The following is a 20,688-nucleotide window of genomic DNA, read 5'->3' as shown; positions in this document are numbered from 1 at the left end:
ATGGCTGGTCACAACGTGATCAAGGTTCAGCCAGCCAAAATAAACCCACGCCAGAGTCCCACAACATCCGGTTCTACCAGTGGGAGTTGCGTCGGAGACATTAAATCAAATCTGAGTAATGGAAATAGTATAAAAGAAAATCAGTTTCCAAGATTCGTCTTTAAATTCAGAGCACTCCAAAGCATTTTTCAGTCAGTGGAGTAATTTTGAAGTGTTGTCGTATAGGAAAAAGAGGCAGGTGATGCAGGGCTGGAACATTGAAAAAACCCCGCTGTTCTTCTTTGAAAAATGCTATGGGATCTGCTTGTCCATCTAAAAAGATAGGCCTCAGTATAACATTTCACTGAAAATTGGTACCTCCATCAGTGCAGTGCTCCCTCAGTACTATGCTACAGTGTCAGCAGAGGTGAACTGTCTGAACTCTGGCATGGGCTTTGAACAGTTAGTTAGATATATGGGTCTCAACATTAACCTGCTCGATAGGATGAATAGTGGTGAACTCATCCCTAGCAAACATATGTGTCTGTCCTGTAGCTCCCTCTTTATTCCGGAAGAGTCCCCTCCTGCTGATTTTCCTGGCTGGCAACCAGTCAGCCGGTCAATTTGTCCAACTGCCAGGCAGGAAACGGGAAGAGAAAGATTATGAAGCAGTTTTGCAGTTGAATGCAGCAGCCTTATCGAGTTTGCCCCACACTTTCCCATCCTCCCTGTAAATATAGGTCCCTGATGAGTTCAGCAGTATAATCCGTTTTCTCTGTATGTTCGTGATTGAGGTTGCCTTAGTTGTGTTTCTTTATTTGCTCATAGATTCTAGCTATGACTTTTCTCTATACCTCTGTTTAAAATCTTGCATTTTTTTGATATTCCTGGAAGCATCTGTGCTGACTATTGAATCAGACTGCAGTCTATCTTGTACCTAGGATCTACTGAAAACAATTTAAGCAATGAAAGATTAATCATAAATGTTCAGATGATAATTAAAATTGGACCCAGACTTTCATAGGTTTTGGCTTTCTGGTTAACTGTAACCTTGCCAGATTCTTCTCAAATCCACTTAATTAAAAATCAACAAATTACACATTGATATAGCTACTCAGTGCCCACTATTTGATCATTAGCTTGTCAATGGAGACAGCTCCATGTCATGTTTGAATCTCTCGGCCTATTGCTTCTTATTGGTTTCAATACCATTATACCAAATTAACCCTGTTGATAGATTTGATAGTTACTTTTAGCAAAACAAGTTGTAATGCATTATTTGAAACACAATCCCTTTTGCAGAATTTATATTGCAGTAGCACCATGACATGTTAAGAATGAAAAATGTTAAATATCATACATGCCCAGGAAGTCCTGATGCAAAACCCTGGCAATAAGGCTATTGTTATGAGACTTCATATGAATTATCCAAGTAATATAGCATCCTCCAGTGTCAAGAACTTTGTATTGCAGGACTATATTTTCAGTATTTGCAGTATAGTATTTTCTAAACTCATTGAACTTATTTCTATAAAATGTATTGGTCCAGATCCTCCGGCCAGCAGCAATGACAGTAGTTAGTAAGTTAAGCATATGAGCATTTGAATTAGGTCCAGAAATATGCCATTCAGTCCCTCAAGCCTGTCCCACTGTTTGATAAGATCATGGATGATCTGATTGTGACCTATACTTTTCTGTGTTTCCTCTAAACTTTATGAATCCCTTGACAGTAAAAAATCTACCTAACTCAGCCTTATCGATTATTCAATAACTGTACCTCTACTGCTCTTCAGGCAAGAGAATTCAACAGGCTAACAACCCTCTGAGGGAAAATAAATTTTCCTCATCGCCATCCTTCCTTAAACTGTGTTCAAAGGTGGGGGGGGGGGGAAGGTAGGTTGGTATTTGGGCTTCAGGATGGGGGAGAAGAGTGAATCATGTTTGAGGAGGTTTTACGGTGAGAAATTCTTTCTCTAAGGGTTGTGGCATTATTTTTGCCTGCAGAGCTGCAGACCCAGAGTTATTGAATACTGACTGAGCATTTTTGATTGAACTTGGAGTCAAAGGCATGGGAGCTAGTCAGTGTGTCGGGGGAGAGGTAGTGAATCATGAATACTCCTTTGAGAGGCGGGGGTGAGTTGGGGAAGGTGTTTCGTTTTGTAATTACCCACGTTAGCCAAGGTTTTAATCTTCCTAACACTTGATGGATAACTACCCAGATAAGAGTGTGGAACTGGCTTTAGTCTTTGACTCTAGTACAGCGTCTGAGACACTTACAGAGCATCCCAGAAAGCAAAAATTGCCCAATCCGAAGTTGAGACTTCACAGGCAATTCCCACAGAGGTCAGCACATCAGGGCTTCCACAGACTGTGATGCACATCTTCGGTCATGTAGCAGGTCACTTACAATCTGGAGACCAGAGGTTTTGGCCCATTAACTCTGTTTACACTGATGGAATCTCGGTATGACTATGCCAAAATTGGTGGTTAACTTTGAACCTTCTTTATGCAAGAGTGAAATATGGAAACTGAAGTGGGAGCCAATTTCAATTACAGGATTAAAGTTTCAGGGAATTGGAATGAAGCACTTTCCAGATTGGTGGAATTTTACTCCATCAGAACCTACTTCTCCTGAGTTCATACTGTTAATTTGTTGGATTAAAAGTTGTAAAATGCATCAGAAATGTTGGTCTCCGTTTGGCTAAAACACGTTGTTTTGAGTATCAAGCCTGAAATTAGTTTTTTTTCTTTGTTTTTAGGTCAGTACCTGGAACTACTGCAGCAGAGTGTGAATCCAACCTGAAAAAAATTTACACTGTGCAAACTGTACAGGTGAGGAGAAAACATGGGTATGTGGAAGAAGTCTTCAAAATAAAAACCTTAAATAACTCTTCTGTACACTTTCTAAAAATTGTGCACAATATACTGCTGTTCAATCAGTATTGTCAAGCATATTGAAAAGAAATAGTATGTAATTCATTGGAGTGACTTAAGAATTAATGGGCCATTGTCCCTTTCCAGAGGTATGAAGTTACAAACAAAGGTGATTGTTGCATTTAACTTTGCCATTGGTATTTTTATGCTATAAAGTGTTTGAGAAGTTTCTGTTGCTATTTCTTAGTTTTGTTTCCAAACTTCCTCTTCCAAGATGGCCTATATTTTCAATTGTGAAAAGGCTCGAATTTTCCATGAACTGTTCCTACCTTTCTGCACCACGATGGAGCTCCACATTTCTGGTCAGGTCTTCAACCTTGGCCTCTTCAGAAATGCAGAGTGGCTGCTCCCTCATAGCGCTACTTCATTGGGGAGGAGACGAGCCACGCCTCCATTTCACGATGCTAGCTGCTGTATTCTGATAAGTATTCACCATCACAAGGAAAAGGTTTGGGACTTCTAAACAGTGTGTGAATGAACCAGTAAGGGGGCAGGTTGATATGAGGGATTGTCAGGCCAGAGTGTGTCAGTTTCTGGTCAGGTGGGGAACTAGGATTTTTCTGGCTGGGTAATTATCCAGGTAAGTATGTCAAAATTGTCCAAAGTTTCCAACACTTGCCCAGATTCGGAGACTTTTCAGAGGGTTCTAAACCAGAGGTAGTTCAAAATTCCTGGGCAATTCCCAGTGAGTTATTGCAAACAGACTTCCAAATAGTCCTGAAGTGCATCATGCACATCCAGAGACCAGACGATCTGGTTCGCTATTGTCTTTCTTTCCATTTGCCTGGTTTCACTCTGTGAAATTAGCTGTCAGTTTGTGCTACTCAGCAAACATCATGCAACAATAGGATGTGTAGTTGATTCTAATCAGTGGATGACTGCGATTTTTATTTTTCCTATGTGTAGATGTTAATAAGTATTATTAATGGGTTCATTATTGCAGCTGTGCTGCACTAGAAAGTATAAATGAGTAGTCACAATTATGAAGCACACTCGTATCCCTCTGAAATTGGGAGAAGGAAAGCTCCATGAATGCAGACTACATGGAAAGGATTTTGCCACCCATCTGTTTTGGCTGACAGCAGAAAAGCAACATCAGCAGAGTCATTGGGCCCGATTTTACCATCAAGTTGCGCCTATTTTCGAGCGTGAAAACTTGATAAAGTCGCACGTGAGGCGAGTAGCGCGATCCATGACCGCATCCATGGCCGTTCCTCTTTTACCAATGGCTGAAAATGGCCGTGATCAGAGCCATGCCCAAGATGGGTGCAGCGGCAATTTAAATGCATTTGAATGCATTTAAATTGAATTAATGGGCTGGACACCCAACTTTACCAGCATTTCCCCTTGTACCACCCCATTAGTCCATCCAGATTCAGTACAAAACAAACATGGTCTGCGAAGGTTTGATTCGGGTGTTCCAACTTCTCAGGAAGTAAGTTCAGAACTTCTGGCAGCTCACTGGCTCAGATCGGTGGGGGGAAGGAGTGGTCCGCTGCCACTCTGCATGTGATCAATGGGAAGGGAAAGGGGGTGCAGGGGGCCTCAATCGGTCCGGTTAGTGGGGGATGTGGGGATAAGGTGGTCAGTTATGTTTGGGGGGGGGGCAATGTTTGTGGAGACCAGGGGGAGGCATTATCTGGCCCAGGAGCGATGTGGCAGGGGAGCATTTTTCTATTTTTATCTGCGCAGGCACAGTTGAAGGCTCCGATCAGAGCTGCAATGTTTGGGGCGCGTTAAGCCCCGCCCACAGGCTTGTGCAGCACAATTCAGAATTGCTTGTGCAGCACAATTCAGGGGCACCTGAGAACAGGTCTAAAAACCTGACCTGAAACACTCCCAGTTTCAAGTCCGCCCAGCACTTAGAATGAAAATGTTAAAATAGGGCCCATCGTGAGAAGTGTTTCTAAAGCTGACTAGATAAAATAAGTTACCCTGTAACGTCACCACCCCAACTGACTTGCTGTACTCCCTCTTTTCCAAATGAGAAATAGGCACAATGCGATCCAGTGAATTTCCCACCGGTGTTAGATGTTAATCTGGTTTCTATTTTAATAACAAACTGCAATAATGATTTCCACAGCCTCACCCTCTGGGTATTAAACAAAAATCCTCTTTATCCTAAATCTCTTGCTTTTAATCTTGTATTCATGTTTCTTCCTTTTAGATCCCCAAATGGAAACTTAATATTTACAGTCTTATTCTTTCATTTGCCTGCTTGTATGTTTGCAAATCTGTACTGTCCAAGGTATATCAAGTTAATGCTATGCCACCAGTGTTTAAATTTGGTTTTTAGCATTGTTGATATTTGCTGATAATGATTAGAAACTTCTAACAGCTTACCTCAGTGAAATTAATTATGAATTGAATGTGCTGTTATAAACCATGAGTTTCCTTTCTGATTTGTTTCTCTTGTTATTGTTCTTCCTGTTCTGGCCTCTAACATGTCTTCTTATCCCACCATACCCCTACTGGTGTCCCAATGTACTTACCACAAAACTTCTTGCTGCCATTACAGACCTGAATCTTGCCATGTCAAAATGGCCTCCTCAAGCAAGGCTCTCCTCATCCATAACATAATTCTGAACAATTCTATTGACCTACTGAACCAGGCCAAATCCGGCTTCCCCAATAATGAGACTATCTTGGTTGAAAGTCTAACTATGCAGTGCTGTAGGATAGGCCTGTTATGATTCCCATTTTTAATTTCTATGTTATTGCTAATCTTTAAGCCAAAAAAAAATCCAAATTGTAGGAATGAATTTAGGTAAGTGAAAAAACTACAGTTTTCCTCGAATATTACAATTATCTTTCCATACCTTTTGGCTTCCATCTCCACTGCTTACAATCCAGTTTTTCTTTACATCGTTTGCCTTTTATCACAGTAAAGCCGATTATATACTCTGGCCAAGACCCCAATTTACATCTTTACAGAACACAACTATTCGTATCCTGAAATTAGAGTATCTGCCCATTATGCATACTCTGTCTCCTGCCGTTCAGTGAATTTCCTAACTAGGCCAATAATTTGCCATCAATTCCAAGAGCTTTAGCATGGTCAAATGAATGTGGAAGCCCATATAAATTATATGCATAAACATTCCCCTATCCACAATTTCAGTCACTACTTCAAAAAATTGAGATTCATCAAGCATAAATCTACCCTTTAAAGATCCATGCTGCCTCTCTTTAATTTTAGCTGAAAATCTTCAAGCTGTATTGTCATAGACTCCAGCAATTTCCTGTCCATAAATGCCAGGCCACCTGCATTTAATCCCTGGTTTCCCCTTCTCACTTATCCTAAACAGTGAAACGATCACCACAATTTGTAATCTAAAGAAACAATTCCTAAATTAAGAGAAGTTTGGAAGATTATAGTTCGGTCATCAGCAATGTTCTCACCTACTTCCTTTAAATCTTTGAGGTGGAAACCATCTGGCTCTGATGGTTTGTCATTCTTTAGTGCCATTAATTTCTCTGACAGTTTCTGTTAATTTGTTTGAGTAATTGTTGCTGATTCAGTAAAAGCTTTCTTGGAATATCTGGAATGTTGACCTCTTCCCATACGGTAAAGACTAATGCAAAGAAATTAATCAGCATGTTTACCATTTCCTCATCATTGGCAGCACTATTATTATTAGTGCTCAAGGGCCCCCACATTGCTTCTGACTGCATTTTTCCTAATCGTAAAAGATTTCTTTGTTGATTTTGATGACCCATGCAAGTTTCTTTTCATACTTTCTTTTGATAGCTTTCCTATCTGCTTTGTTTCTCTTTTTATCTCTTCCATTCACCAGTATTGTGCTTCTTATTTTACAACTTGCGTTGTGGTGGTTTCGAGGTGTCCGGGTACCTTCAGAAATTTCGGACAATAGAACACTGAAGCCTCAGTTATGTCTCAGTTAAAGACATAACCTTTATTTTGACCACCGGCCGCTAGGAGAAATCATCAAAAGTCAGGGCAGCTCCCGACTTGGAGCAGTTGGACCTTTTCAATGAATTCCAAATTATACAATTCAAAATAGATCAATTGTAGTTTTTGTTATCAATTACTCCTGCCTTTCGTTAGCTAGCAATCAATCATCTTTAATATGCATAAATCAACAATAATACCTGTCATATACCTTAGCCAATCTGCCCTCTGGCATAATGGTATTTCACTCGTCATAGAAACTGGAAGCAAACTGCTGTCTTGGCTAACTCAACATCCTGTATCCCTTAGTAACCAGACATCTGGCCATTAACTTTGAAGGATAACATTCCCACAAATTTCCCTTCAAGTCACTGTCAAGTCAGACTAACACATGATTTTGCGTCCAGGCATTCATCCACCTTATCTGGACAGTGAATAAATCCTGTTCATGAAATTTGATTGTATTCTAAATATTCTTACTGTTAGAAACTCTGCTAATAAAGCTTATGTATTTCCAAGACTTTAGTATTCCCTTAGGACATGGCTTTGTCCTAATGCCCTTTACCATGATGTTTTGTGGCAATCTGCCTTTGGCTAAAGGGAACAATGATTCTTAAAAGTACATTAATACACTCAAAATATCAGCATATATGTTTTTTAAAACCATAATCACTTGTTTAGATCTCTTACTGCATTTCATATGTGTGTAAACTGCTTTTTTGTTAGCTTATAAATCTGTTTTAAAGTCACTTAACTCAATGCTGGTAGTTCTGTCAGTGTCTTGATGTCTAATGGTTTAAAAATCTTTACTAACCTATTAGGATTTTCCACTTATATGTTGTCATAGAGATATGCGGCACGGAAGCAAACTTTTATCTTTTAGTTGTCTGTGGCAGTCCTTGTGGTAAATTGAATTCTTGCCTTTTAATTGTATAAACTTATTCTATATATTCTTTCTGTAAAGATTTTGGAAATCATAATCCAGGATAACATAATGATCACTTGGACAAGTGTAGACGAGTTAAGGATAGCCAATGCAAATTTGTTAAGAGCAAATCATGTTTAACTAAATTGATCAGTGTTGAGTTAGTTAATGTGATGTACATGGACTTCCAAAAACCTTTTAAGAAACTGCCTCAGAATAGGCTTGCCAGCAAAGTTGCATGAATAAAAAGGACAGTGGTAGCATCAATACCCAGTTGGTTGAGTTGACAAGAGTGTGATAAATTTATTTTTGGACTGGTAAAAGGTATATTGTTACAACGAAGATTGAGGAGTGTGTAGTTTCTCTGGCTCCACTACTCCACAGGTCATGCCATAAACAGAAATGACTAAGTCACTCACCAGAATGGCCAGTTGTGTACTTCCGCTATTGTTTGATCCAGAATAAAATAAACTTTAACCAGGTTTCTTTCAATAAACTCATAATGATTGATCTATTATGAAACAAAAGTTTTAAAAACTAAGTTGCAAAAGCTGGTTAACATACAATTTGTAAACACATGTGAGCGCGCACGCGCACACACACATACGGGGACACACACACACACACACACACACACACACACACACACACACACACACACAGACTTTTAACTGAACGTGGATAAATGCACTGAATTTCAGACAAGACAGGGAGAGATCAAGTTGGACAAGCTTGTCCTCGGTTTATTCCCAAAACAATCCAAAAAGCAAGCTCAAAACAGAAAGTGATCTAGGTCAGGTTTCTAGGAAATCACCAGGGAAGCCAGTGAAAGCAGTATATACCCAAGGCTGGACATCAGTGAGGTGTTGTAGACCATCAGCAGCAGCAGCAGAATTGTACTCGACCATAACCTGTAACCTGATGGCCCAGCGTATCCCCCTCTCTACCATTATCACCAAGCCGGGGATCAGCAGCCACCTTCCCCCTCCCCCCCCCCCCCCCCCCCCCACCCTGCCCCGGCTCAATGAAAAGTGCAGGAGGGCATGCCAGAGGCAACACCAGGCATACCTAAAAATGAAATGTCAACCCAGTGAAGCTACACCACCGGACTACTTGAATGCAAAACTGCATATGCAGCAAATGATGGACAGAGTGAAGCAATTCCATAGCCACGGATCAAATCTAAAGTCCTTCCATATGAGGTGTGGATGTCGGTGAACAATTAAACAACTCACTGGAAGAGGAAGCTCCACAAATATCCCCATCCTCAATGATGGAGGAGCTCAACCCATCAGTGCAATAGATGAGGCTAAAGCATTTGCAACAATCTTCAGCCAGAAGTGTCAAATGAATGATCTATCCCGGCCTCCTCTGGAGCCCCCAGTATCACAGATGCCAGTCCTCAGTCAATTTGATTCACTCCATGAGATATCACAAAACTGCTGGAGGCATTGGGTACTGCAAAGGCTATGGCCCTTGACAATATTCTGGCAATAGTACTGAAAACTTGTGCTCCAGACTTTGCATGCCCCAATCTAAGATGACTCTGCACAGCTAAAACACTGGCAAGTACCTGGTAATGTGGAAAATTGCCCAGGTATGTCCTGTATTCAAAAAAAAAGGATAAATCCAACCCAGCCTAATCAATCTGTTCTTGATTATCAGTAAAGTGATGGAGTCATCAACAGTGCTCTCAAGCGGCACTTGATTAGCAAGTTTTGCCAGGATCACTCAGGTCCTGTCCTCATTCAAGTCTTGATTCAAACTTGAACAAAAGAACTGATTTCCAGAGGTGAGATGTGAGAGACTGCCCTTGACATAAGTGCAGCATTTGACTGTGGCACCAAGGAGCCTTAGCAAAATTGGTGTCAGTGGGATTCAGGGGACACACACACAGGGGAAAATTGTTGTTGTGGTTGGAAGACAATCATCTCAACTCCAGGACATCACTGCAGGAGTTCCTCAGGATAGTGTCTTAGGCCCAACCATCTTCAATTGCTCCATAAATGACCTTCCTGCCATCAAAAGTGTGCAATCATCCACAAACAATGTTTACTACATTTGTGACAACTCAAGATGCTGAAGAAATCCATGTCCAAATGCAGCAAGACCTGGGTGACATTCAAGCTTCAGTTAATAAGTGTCAAATAACATTTGTGCCACAAGTGTCAGGCAATGACCATCTCCATTTTGACATTCAATTACATTACCATTGCTGAACCCTCTACTGTTGACATCCTGAGGGTTACCATTGAGCAGAAGCTTGCTTGGATTAGGCACACAAATATTGTGGTTACAAGAGCAAATCAGAGGCTGGGAATTCTGTGAAGAATAATTCACCAAAGCCTGTCCACTGTCAATAAGGCACAAGTCATGAGTGTGCTGGAATATTGTTCACCAACCTGGTGAGTGCAACTCCAACAAAACTGAGAAGCTCAACACCATCCAGGGCTGAGCATTCCACTTGATCTGCATCCCACCCATCATCTTTAAACATTCACTCCCTCCACTGCTGATGCACAGTGGCAGCAGTGGATATTATGTACAGGTTGCTCTGCAGCATTGCATTATGGCACTTCAACAGCACATTCCTGACCTGTGACTTTGTCCACTTAAAGGACAAGGCAGCAGGTGTATGTAAACACCATCGCCTGCAAATTCCTCTCCACACCACCGTCCCTGACTTGGAACTATATTGCCTTTCCTTCACCATCATGGGATTGAAATCCTGGACCTCCCTTCCCAGCAGCATTGTAGATACTCCTGTACCCAGATGGACTGCAACAGTTCAAGAAGGTGGATCACCCCCACCACCTCCAAATGCAATTAAAGATGGGTAGCAAATACTGGCCTTGCCACCAATGCCCATATTCCATGAAGGACTAAACAATAAAGAAAAAAATTGACAGGCTGAATAGCTGCCTCCTGTACTGTAATCTTCCTATGATCACATTGAATTTTTTTGACAGCCTCCTACTGATCTTCCGTTATTTTAACGGACTTGCTGACTTTACTGTATACAGTCTCTGTCTCATTCCATTGAAGCCAGTCTCATCTAAATTTGGAATTTTAGTCATTTTTACATTTTTCCCTTTGAAACACTTCATTGGGTTCATTCATATTAGGACCATTCTTTGATAAATGTTCATTCACTGTGCCACTAACACTGTTAAGTAGTATTCAATATTTTCTGCCTACTGACAAGCATATTCTAATTTAGTTATTTATTCAAGGACCACAAACCGAACTTGTCCGACACTCAGATGCAAGCATTGGCTTAAGTTGACAGTAAATCAACAGTTGGATCTGCTGTTCATAACATTGTCCACCAGATGCTGCAATATTACTCTGCAGTTTATTTTTACTGATTGATATATTCTACATATTTCATCATTTTGCAGAACTGAACAACATTGTCACCTAATTAGTTACGTTGAGTATTAAATACAATATAAAACAGTCAATGTATAGATGTAAATTTAAACAACTTAACGTACAATAATGAAGATACATTTCTTTAGCTGAACTTCACACTGAATGAAAATAGAAAATGGTAGAAATATTCAACAGGTCAGGCAGCATCTGTAGAGAGAGAAACTGGGTTAATGTTTCAGGTCAATGTTCTTTCATCAGAACTAGGAAAAGTTGGAAATGTGAAAAGTTTTTAAATAAATGAAAAGGTAGAGGATAGGGGGCCCGGTGGGGAGAAGTCCCTCCCCACGTAAGGCAGTATAAGAAATTGAAAGAACTCCCAAGTAAATCGTTGCTTTGCCTGGAAAGAGTACTTAGGGTCTGCTTTGTCAGTGCGAAGGGAGGAGATAAAAGGACAGCTGTTAAGCATCCTGCATTTATCGAAGGATGCCATGGGAAGGAGAAGGGGTATTGATGAACAAGTATGTCGCAAAAGGGACAGATCCTTCAGAATGCCGGAAGGTAAGGGGAAGATATTGTTTTGGCATGATGCAGGAGTGACAGACAAATGGCGGATGAATAGGTAGGGTGAAAGGTGAGGACAAGGGGACGCCCATAATGTTATCTAATTAAATCCATATTCCCACATTTTTCCAGTGATATTAATAGTTATCCAAAATAAATGCTGCTTTTTAAAACAAAAAATCAGTATTAACTTTTCTGGTAGCTCAGTTGTTAAATGTGCAACTTAAGCAGGAGAAACTGTTCAATGCCAGGTTTCATTACTGGTCCTTGCTGAATTAGCTGTTCTCAGCCTGCTGATAGTTCGGGTTGTTCAGTGACGTCAAAATTCTCAGCCAAAGTTCTATCTCCTGATTACTATCCAATGATCAATGCCGGAAGCTGTTTGTGCAAACATTTAGTAAGAATAAGATGAACCTCTCCTATGATGTTTTCAATTTAATAGCTTACCAGTACTTAAATGCTGGATTTGTTCTCTTTAATTGGTTATTTTCCATCTTTTCTATTTTCATAATTCCTTCAAAATATCGTAGAAAATCTTTCTTTCTCACACTTCAACTTTCTGCTATGTTGTACCAATTTCAATTCTTGTCATCACTTTTTGTGCAGTACCAGCTGGAATACTGGGTAGAATTACTTTGCTCTTTAAATAGTGCCTTGGGATCTTTTACACCAGCATAAAAGGTAGACGGAGCCTTGTTTTAACATTTTACCTGAAGGAGAGCAATGCTTTAAATTGGGGCATTCCCTTTGTATTGCATTGAAATGTCACTGTGGATTCTGGCCTCTCAATTAGGGCTTGAACTATCAACCTTCTGATTCCAAGAGAGTGTGTTACCACTGAACCACAGTAAACATTCTGTGGGTTATGGACAAGCGATCACTTGTGCCATGACCACAGTTGGTTGTCATGATGTGGAGATGCCGGTGACACCAGGTTTAAGTCCAACCGATTTATTTGATAGTAAACTCACAAGCGTTCGAGGTTAACCTCTTCGTCAGGTGAATGGAGAGTTCTGGCCTCAGACAGAGCATATAAAGCACAGACAGTTTACAGATTAGTGATTAGAATGCGAATCTTTACCCCTAACCTGCTATTCAAGTCTTAAAGTGGCCAACAGTGTGAGTGGAAGGAGCACTGATCACAGGTTAAAGAGATGTGTATTGTCTCCAAACAGTACAGTAAGTGAGGTTTTGCAAACCCAGGCAAGTCACGGGGGTTACAGATAGTGCGACATGAACCCATCTGTAACCCCTGTCACTTGCCTGGATTTGCAAAACCTCACTTACTGTACTGTCTGGAGACAACACGTATCTCTTTAACCTGAGATCAGTGCTCCTTCCACTCACATTGTCGGCCACTTTAAGACTTGAATAGCAGGTTAGGTGTAAAGATTCGCATTCTAATCACTAATCTGTAAACTGTCTGTGCTTTATATGCTCTGTCTGAGGCCAGAACTCTCCATTCACCTGACGAAGAGGTTAACCTCAAGCTTGTGAGTTTACTATCAAATAAATCGGTTGGACTTAAACCTGGTGTTGTTGGACTTCTTACACAGTTGGTTGTGTCAGAAGACACCTAACCCATGACAAACAATTCAGAAATTCGGGCCCCACACAAAATTGCATCTGACACTGAGGTCTGTGGCCCCCTTAATATTGGGTTTTGGGACCCATTATAATTGACCTGAAAGGACATCGTTGGAGCATAATGGAATATCAGACGTGCCTTTAGTGGGGGTTGAATTAGGCTGGGAATTACTAGACTAGAGATAAGAAGTTGCAGGGAAGATGAGATGGGGCATTGGAGTCTGGGAGTCTTGGGACCACAGAACTTGCAGGGGATTGGGGACCTTGGATCGCTGCTCGATCAGTTGTTACTTAACCTTTTACTCCTTAGCAGGAAATCCTAGACATTGTTTATCCAAATGCAGCTTGGCGTAGGCTGCCTTAACAAACCAGTCCTGAGAGGAGGCCTGAAGATTCCTTGGATTCCTTATTTGTACGTGCCTGTAGCCTGTTTCGGTCATGGGTAAATAATGCACTTTTTTGTCCTTTTTCAAAATGGCAGATGGTCAGAAATACGCACATACTTCCTACCTACCACATTATTTAGAGGTCCTAATAACAGCCAATTAACCAGCAGAACATGGAACCAATTTCTAAATCACATTTTTATTTCCTCTTTTTCACAATCAACCAACTTAAATGTTTGATTCAATTAGCTACAGATTTGCTCTGTATGCTTTAGCTGATAAATTGGAACAAAATATGCAAAATAGAACTTTCAATCTAAAGCTATTATTAGAACTATTTTATTAGCAATGTAGCTCTGATTTTCTCGTATCAAATATAATCTGTTTTGATTGCTATGTGTGTCTTGAGATTTGTTTATGGATAGTCTTGAATATATGAATGCAGCATTGATGCATGAAGCACTGCCAATTTTTAATAAATTGGTCAATTTGTCGTTAGTTCCTTCCATACCTAAGAACCTGTACATTTTTATGAAGATTTTCCTGTTGATTTATTCATTTTAATGATTTATAAAGTTGTGTGTGAGAAGATGAAATTTCTTAATGTTTTGCTTCCTAACAACCAATTGGTTGCTTAAAAATGTCAGTGATGACAGATCTGCATCAGAGTACCATAGTATCAGTAAACAGCTGATATTTTGTTATTTGATTTCTGATAAAAATTGATGAGTGTTGATAATTAACAAGCACCAAAAAGTGGACATCTGCTTATTGTCTGGCTAATGGAGAAAACTGCAATTATAGTAAAATATTTGGGAGTCTTTGTGAACCTGCACCGTTAATTGATCAATTGTAATTGGCAGCATCCACTTTGGTAGAATCGGTTACCTGATGCAGCTTTGAGCCATCTGCTGCATATCTAGGTTTCCATAAAACAATGTGACCTAGACGTAAGCATGTGTCATTCTGGATTCGCAAAACTACATAGGGATTTTAGCGTATTCTGTCTTGAACAGCAGTGGGCAAGTATGGTTTACCTCGAGGCCCAAGGTTCCCAACCCCTCCTCCTGAATGCTCTCCATTGATCCCTCCTCCTGAATGCTCTCCATTGATCCCTCCTGGAAAAACCTTAAGTTAGGCCAAAATGTTCCCAATAATCAATAAACTGGGAATAATAACTTTTCAGATTTGCACATGAAAATGTTCCTTCTGTTGTTTGGTATGTGTTACTACTTTCAAGAATGGAAGGCAAGAATAAATGAAGAAAGTCATTAATAACTTTTTTATGAAGTGGGTGTGTTAGAATCATAGAATCCCTACAGTGCAGAAGGAGGCCATTCAGTCCATCAAGCCTGCACCGACTCTCTAACAGAGTGTTTTACCCAGGCCATATCCTGGTTGAAATGTATTTATCTTTAGATGAAGCATTATGAAGGAGCTGAATAATTTAGACCAGGACAATATTATTTAGAAGTCTCTTTGTTGAATTCCTTCCACACTATTGCCCTCACAATGATGAGGTGGTCTAGATCATTTTTTATTCGTGCATTTCCAGAATCAACTCTATCTGGAGCGATGCAGAACAACATGAAGAGCTAGCTTTCCTTATCTAATGATCTGCCCAAGACCAGCAGATTTGTCTCCTTGGAAAATCTTCCATACAAGTGTTGTAAGAAATTCAAGTTTGTGTTTCCCACTTTCAATTCCAGCATCTTGGTGATGTAACTGTTAAGACTCCTCATTGGTTTACAGGTGAATAATTAAAAATGAATTCTTAATTCTACAAAGTTTTTGTTTCATCTTGAGTATCATGTTGATATTAAAATGTGAATGTAAAAACCCAATTTGAGTTAATATCACGTTGAGTGTTTAGGATAGATTATATTTGCATTAAGGCCCTGCTTTTAGCATATCTCAAGTTGACCATCTGTTCAGCTTCCCGTTACATAGTATCTCTTTGCTGCTGAAAATCTATACCACCGGAGTCATGCCGAAATGCACTTTCTATAATTCCCATGAATTTCAGACTTTCATGGCTCAATGAATATTAAAGTGCTGTAAAATTAGCCTTTTTAACAATATGTTGGCAGTTCCTATTCAATTACTGTAAAGGATAGACAGATGGACCTACAAGGCAGTTATATTTAAATTTAAGTTTACAAAACTCAAGAGCACAGTGAATTTAATTACATGCTTCATTTGTTTTTCTGTGTACTGTCGGTATTTCCATTAAACCAACAAATTACATAAGTGATTTTATTTTGGGACACTGTCTATTTAGCAGTGCAGTGACCCATCACTTTAATCCTTTGTGTGTACCGCAGGGAATATCCAGTGGCATTTCTTAAAGGTTGCTAGATACTGTGGGGCACAAATTCTAGATTTGGAACAAATTCTAAAAAGATCTACTTGGTGATAGTTCTTGGGAAATTTCAGTCAGAGGAGAGTGTTCTCAGTGGATATTTAGAGTGCATTGAACACCTAAAGGCTGACTGTCCACTGTATTGTTAGCCTGATGAGGTTTTGAGCACAATTGTGATATTTAATAATGAAAAGGTTTGATCTTTTCATATCCTTCATTGCTGGTCTCTCCATGCCATTCTTAAACTTGCTTGCAAGGCACCTTGCTGTGCTTTCTGTGAAGATGCAACAGTGGAATGAAAGCAGCCAGGAACATGTTCATGGTGCCTGAAAGTGTGCATTTCTTCTTTAGTTGCCATGAGCTGGCAGTACAGGACAATCTGTAGAGGAGCCAAGTGACGAGACAAATGTACTCTCCAGCTCTGAAGTTGAGTCTAGGGACGATAAACTGACAAGATTCTCAGGTTACCAATATAGCAAAATATGCACTGCCATACTTCTGCGTCATTTTCAGCGCCATCAGTTATTTAAAATTATAGCTCTCAATGGCAGTCAGTGGCAACCTGCCTGAAGCACAGATATCAAACCATTAGGTAAATATAATAATTTTATAGACCAAACTTCTATGAATAGATCCAGCCAGAGTTGACTTGTTTACCCCAGAGGTAGTGACTGGCTAGATTATTTGTTTTATTTAATGCTATTTTCATTTATGATGGTGTGACACTTTGAAGTAGAAAGAGAACTTTTGAATAGGTAGCACCCTTTAATCTGATAGTATTCCTTAAACTATGTTACCTATTCTCTGCGTTTGATTGCCACCAATTGAGCTTTTTGGTGTATAATTATGTTTGTATCAATTTTCATGTTTTTCTGACTTTGAAGAGGGGAGAGTAACCAAAAACACACCTTATCTATAGCTTGCTGAATAGTTGGATCTCCTCATCCTGGGATCAGGATCATAATAAACTCAGAACTTTGAGGTCAGATAGAGAATATTGAGGTTGATGCTACGGAAGACTTTTGCAGACCAATGATAGGAAAAATCTCGTATCTTTCTATTAAATTCTCTGAAAATATTGAGATACCTTTTCTTAATCAATTCCTGTCTGTACTGGCAAGGATAGTATTATTGCTTAGTTCAAATTTCCCCATGTGGGAATAAGACCAATAACTGATAGCACTTGAGTAGTTTCTGGAATCTGACTTCCGCATCACTCTGCATGGCTAGCCATCATACTGATGCAGACAACTGTAAGGTCAGGACAAAGAGGTTGTATTTTACACTGATATTGCTCTTTGAAAGAGCCATTGCAAGCTTATGTAGCCAAATGGCTTCATTCAGACTGTACTATTTTATGATGACGTTTTTTATCAAAGATAAAGCTCGAGGTGGCAGCACCTGGAGTGTTATCTTCCCACAACTCAGTTCAGTATCTGATAGAGCTAAGAGGAATGCTACCTCTAATATTTCTTTATAAACCAATCCAAGCGGATATCCTCCCTCTTCCTCCAGTATGAGATTTCCCTGGGCTGAAATGACTTGGTTACACATTGAATAAATTTACCAAGTCATTAGATAAGTTTCAAAAAATATATTTTGTTTCATTTGTTGAGCATTTCTTATGGACCACATTGTTGAGAGTTGTTAAGTGATACAGTGATGCTCTTGTAGAACAAAAACATAATACAAGAGTTGCCCTCAACATGAATGATCTTATTTGAAGGTAAGCTATCTTTGTTAACACTTCACCTTTTATTCCGTACTTACAAATAAGATTGTGTGTGCTTTCTCACTCTGAAAAGACACCTCTTGTTGGATTTTTGAATGCTCCTTCTTAGGTATAATAATTTGGTTTTAGGTTTCATTGTGTACGTTCATTTTTGTAGGCATAGGTTTCAATATGCAATAGCTTCTTGTATCTAGTCTTTATTTTTTCTTCATTGCTCAGAAGTGAATATTACTGACAAGTCCAGCATTTGTTGCCCATTCAAATGATCCTTGAGTTCCCTTCTTGAACTGTTGCAGTCCAGCTGGTATAAGTACATCCACAGAGCTGTTGGGAATGGTGTTCCAGGATTTTGACACAGTGACAGTGGCAGAATATATATTTAAAATACAACATTGTTTGTAGTGTGGCATTAACTTGAGGGCACTTGAAAGCTTTATCATGTCATTTTTCAGGTCTAGTGCTGTTTGTTTTAAACTAAATTATCATTGATATGGAAACTATGATACACTTGGTACTTTGCTTAAATGGCTTTTAAAATATTTAGGTATCCAGGGTCTTCTAAAATAAAAATGGTTCATATAAAAACTAAATCTATTCCCACAGTGTTGTCTCTGTATTTGGCATTCCCATAGAATGTGTTATATAAGTTCTTAAAATGGCATATAACCCATTCCAGGAAAATTACTATAAAGTTGTGCAGTCAGCCAGTAATTTTGAGAAGATGCTTAGAAAAGCCGCAAATAGATTTCATATGCTGAGAGTCTGGTACGTAGTTGAAAGGTAGACTTAAAAACAAAACTAAAACTGAGTGGAATTGATGTAAATACAACTGCCACTGAAAGAATAAATAAATTGCATGGCATAATGTATTCTTCCAAATCATTAACGGGCCATTAATTTCTTCAGTACTCTACCTCCCTAATTCCATTCTCATGAAGGATGTTCATCCCAATCACTTAGCTTTTTGATTTTTTTTCAAATTCTTTTGGATCTGTGTATACTTCCAATGCTTTCTATTTTTTTTAAAAATCACACTCTTCCTTAGATACAGCAAGCTTTAAAAACCTGACAGCATAGTGTCCCATCTTTAAATAAAGATTTTGAATGGAACAGACTGGAATTTCTTCTAGGTTGTTTACTTTTACATGGTTAAATGCATCCATGGTGTCACATTTGTCTTGCTATACTAAGTGTTTTTGATTTATTATTGTCACATGTATTGGGATACTGTGAAAAGTATTGTTGCACATTATATAAACAAAGCATACTGTTCATAGAGTACATAGAGGAGAAGGAAAAGAGAGGATGCCGAGTCAGTTGGTATGTGACCTCAGATTTTTGTATCTGTCTCCCGATGGAAGAAGATGGAAGAGAGTCAACTAAATCTGTTTTGTCGTGCCAAAACTTGAGTTTTTCTTTCAATGCTTTTAAGTTTTATTTTTCCAGAGCCTGTCAATGTACGTAATCATTATTATTTTCATGACCAACCTCCAGAGACTTCAGACAGTACCAGTTTTAGCCAACTTGATGAAAAGTTGAATATAGTACGGACCGATTTTCTACATCCCTCAATGCAGTTTTTGGTTGGTTTGACTCTTGTAATACCTTTAGGATAGAAGTGTCAAATATGTCAATCGTTTTGAAATGAAAGAAACTTCCAATTTGTTGCTTATGGTAACTTGGGTATTGTTTCAAAGGGCTGTTAAGTATACTGGACTAAGTATGTGTGATACTACTGAAGTAAAAGCCAAAATCATAAACTTTGTATTATCCTATTTGTATCATTAAAGTTGTCTATATTTGTGCAATTAAATGATTATTTTAGACTCTTTTGGACTTCCTAATTTGATTAAATTAGGGTAGACAGCGGCGTAGTGGTCTTGTCACTGGACTAGTGATTCAGAGACCCCCAGGGCAATCTTCTGGGGACCCAGGTTTGAATCCACCAGAACAGATGGTGAAAATTGAATTCAATAAAAATCTGGAATTCAATAAAAATCTTAAATTAAAAGTCTTAATGATGATTGTGATTGTCATAAAAAACCTATCTGGTTTGCTAATGTCCTTTAGGGAAGAAAGTCTGCTGCCCTTACCTGGTCTAGCCTACATGAGGCTGCAGATCCACAGCAATGTGGTTGACTCTTAAATGCTCTTTGAAATGGCCCAGCAAGCCAGTTAGTTCAAGAGCAATTAAGGATGGGCAATAAATGCTGGCCCTGCGAGCAATGCCCGCATCCAATGAATGAATAAATAAACAGGGCATCCATAAAAAGAGTTTTTTACCTGAATAAAGCTAGATTATTTGACTTTTTTCACTAACTGATTTGATTATTATTAATAGGAATCTAATATCACAATTATTATTGCTGAGAAAAACAACATGTCTAATCTTTTTGTTAGGTTACTTTGCAAGATTACCAAAATAAGAGGAAAACAATTTATATTACATGAGAAGGAAGTGCTGATTGGTTGGCAAGTAGACACTGATTAGTAGAGTTGTTGCTTTGGAGCATCGTAAGAAGTCTGACAACACCAGGTTTAAGTCCAACCGATCTATTTGATAGTAAGCTCACAAACTTTCGAGGTTTGCCCCTTCGTCAGGTGAATAGAGAGTTATGGAGCATGCCAGAGGTGACGTTTAGTTAACTGCCAAGCATTGTTTGCAATTTAAAACCATGCAGCTTGACCCTGATTGGTCAGGGCAATGCCCTGAGGAATGAGTCAGTGAAGATTACAAAGGGTTGAATGTGCCAGGCTGGCCAATGGGTATGTTGGAATGCAGAAGCCAACTGGAAACAGACAAGGATAAGGATTTCAACAGCAAATAGGTTGAGGCATGAGTGGGGATGGACAATGTAACAGAGGTAGAAATAGACAGCCTTAATTGTAGTGTGGGTATGTGGTTGGTAGTTCATTTCATAGCTACTGAAGTTG

General features: G+C 39.3%; 1 protein-coding gene across 1 annotated transcript in view; it reads left to right on the top strand.

Annotated features, from left to right (window-relative positions):
- eif4e3 (eukaryotic translation initiation factor 4E family member 3) overlaps nucleotides 1–20,688 on the top strand; it is an 86,346-nt gene that overhangs the window by 52,966 nt on the left and 12,692 nt on the right. Inside the window, exon 2 of the mRNA XM_080183574.1 lies at nucleotides 2,739–2,811. Within this exon, the coding sequence (XP_080039700.1) occupies nucleotides 2,739–2,811 (73 nt within the window). The remainder of the gene's footprint in view (nucleotides 1–2,738; nucleotides 2,812–20,688) is intronic.

Source organism: Carcharhinus amblyrhynchos, chromosome 3, assembly GCF_965287045.1.
Source record: "Carcharhinus amblyrhynchos chromosome 3, sCarAmb.v2.hapA, whole genome shotgun sequence".
Classification (NCBI taxonomy): Eukaryota; Metazoa; Chordata; class Chondrichthyes; order Carcharhiniformes; family Carcharhinidae; genus Carcharhinus; species Carcharhinus amblyrhynchos.
This window is presented reverse-complemented; position numbering and strand designations above follow the sequence as displayed.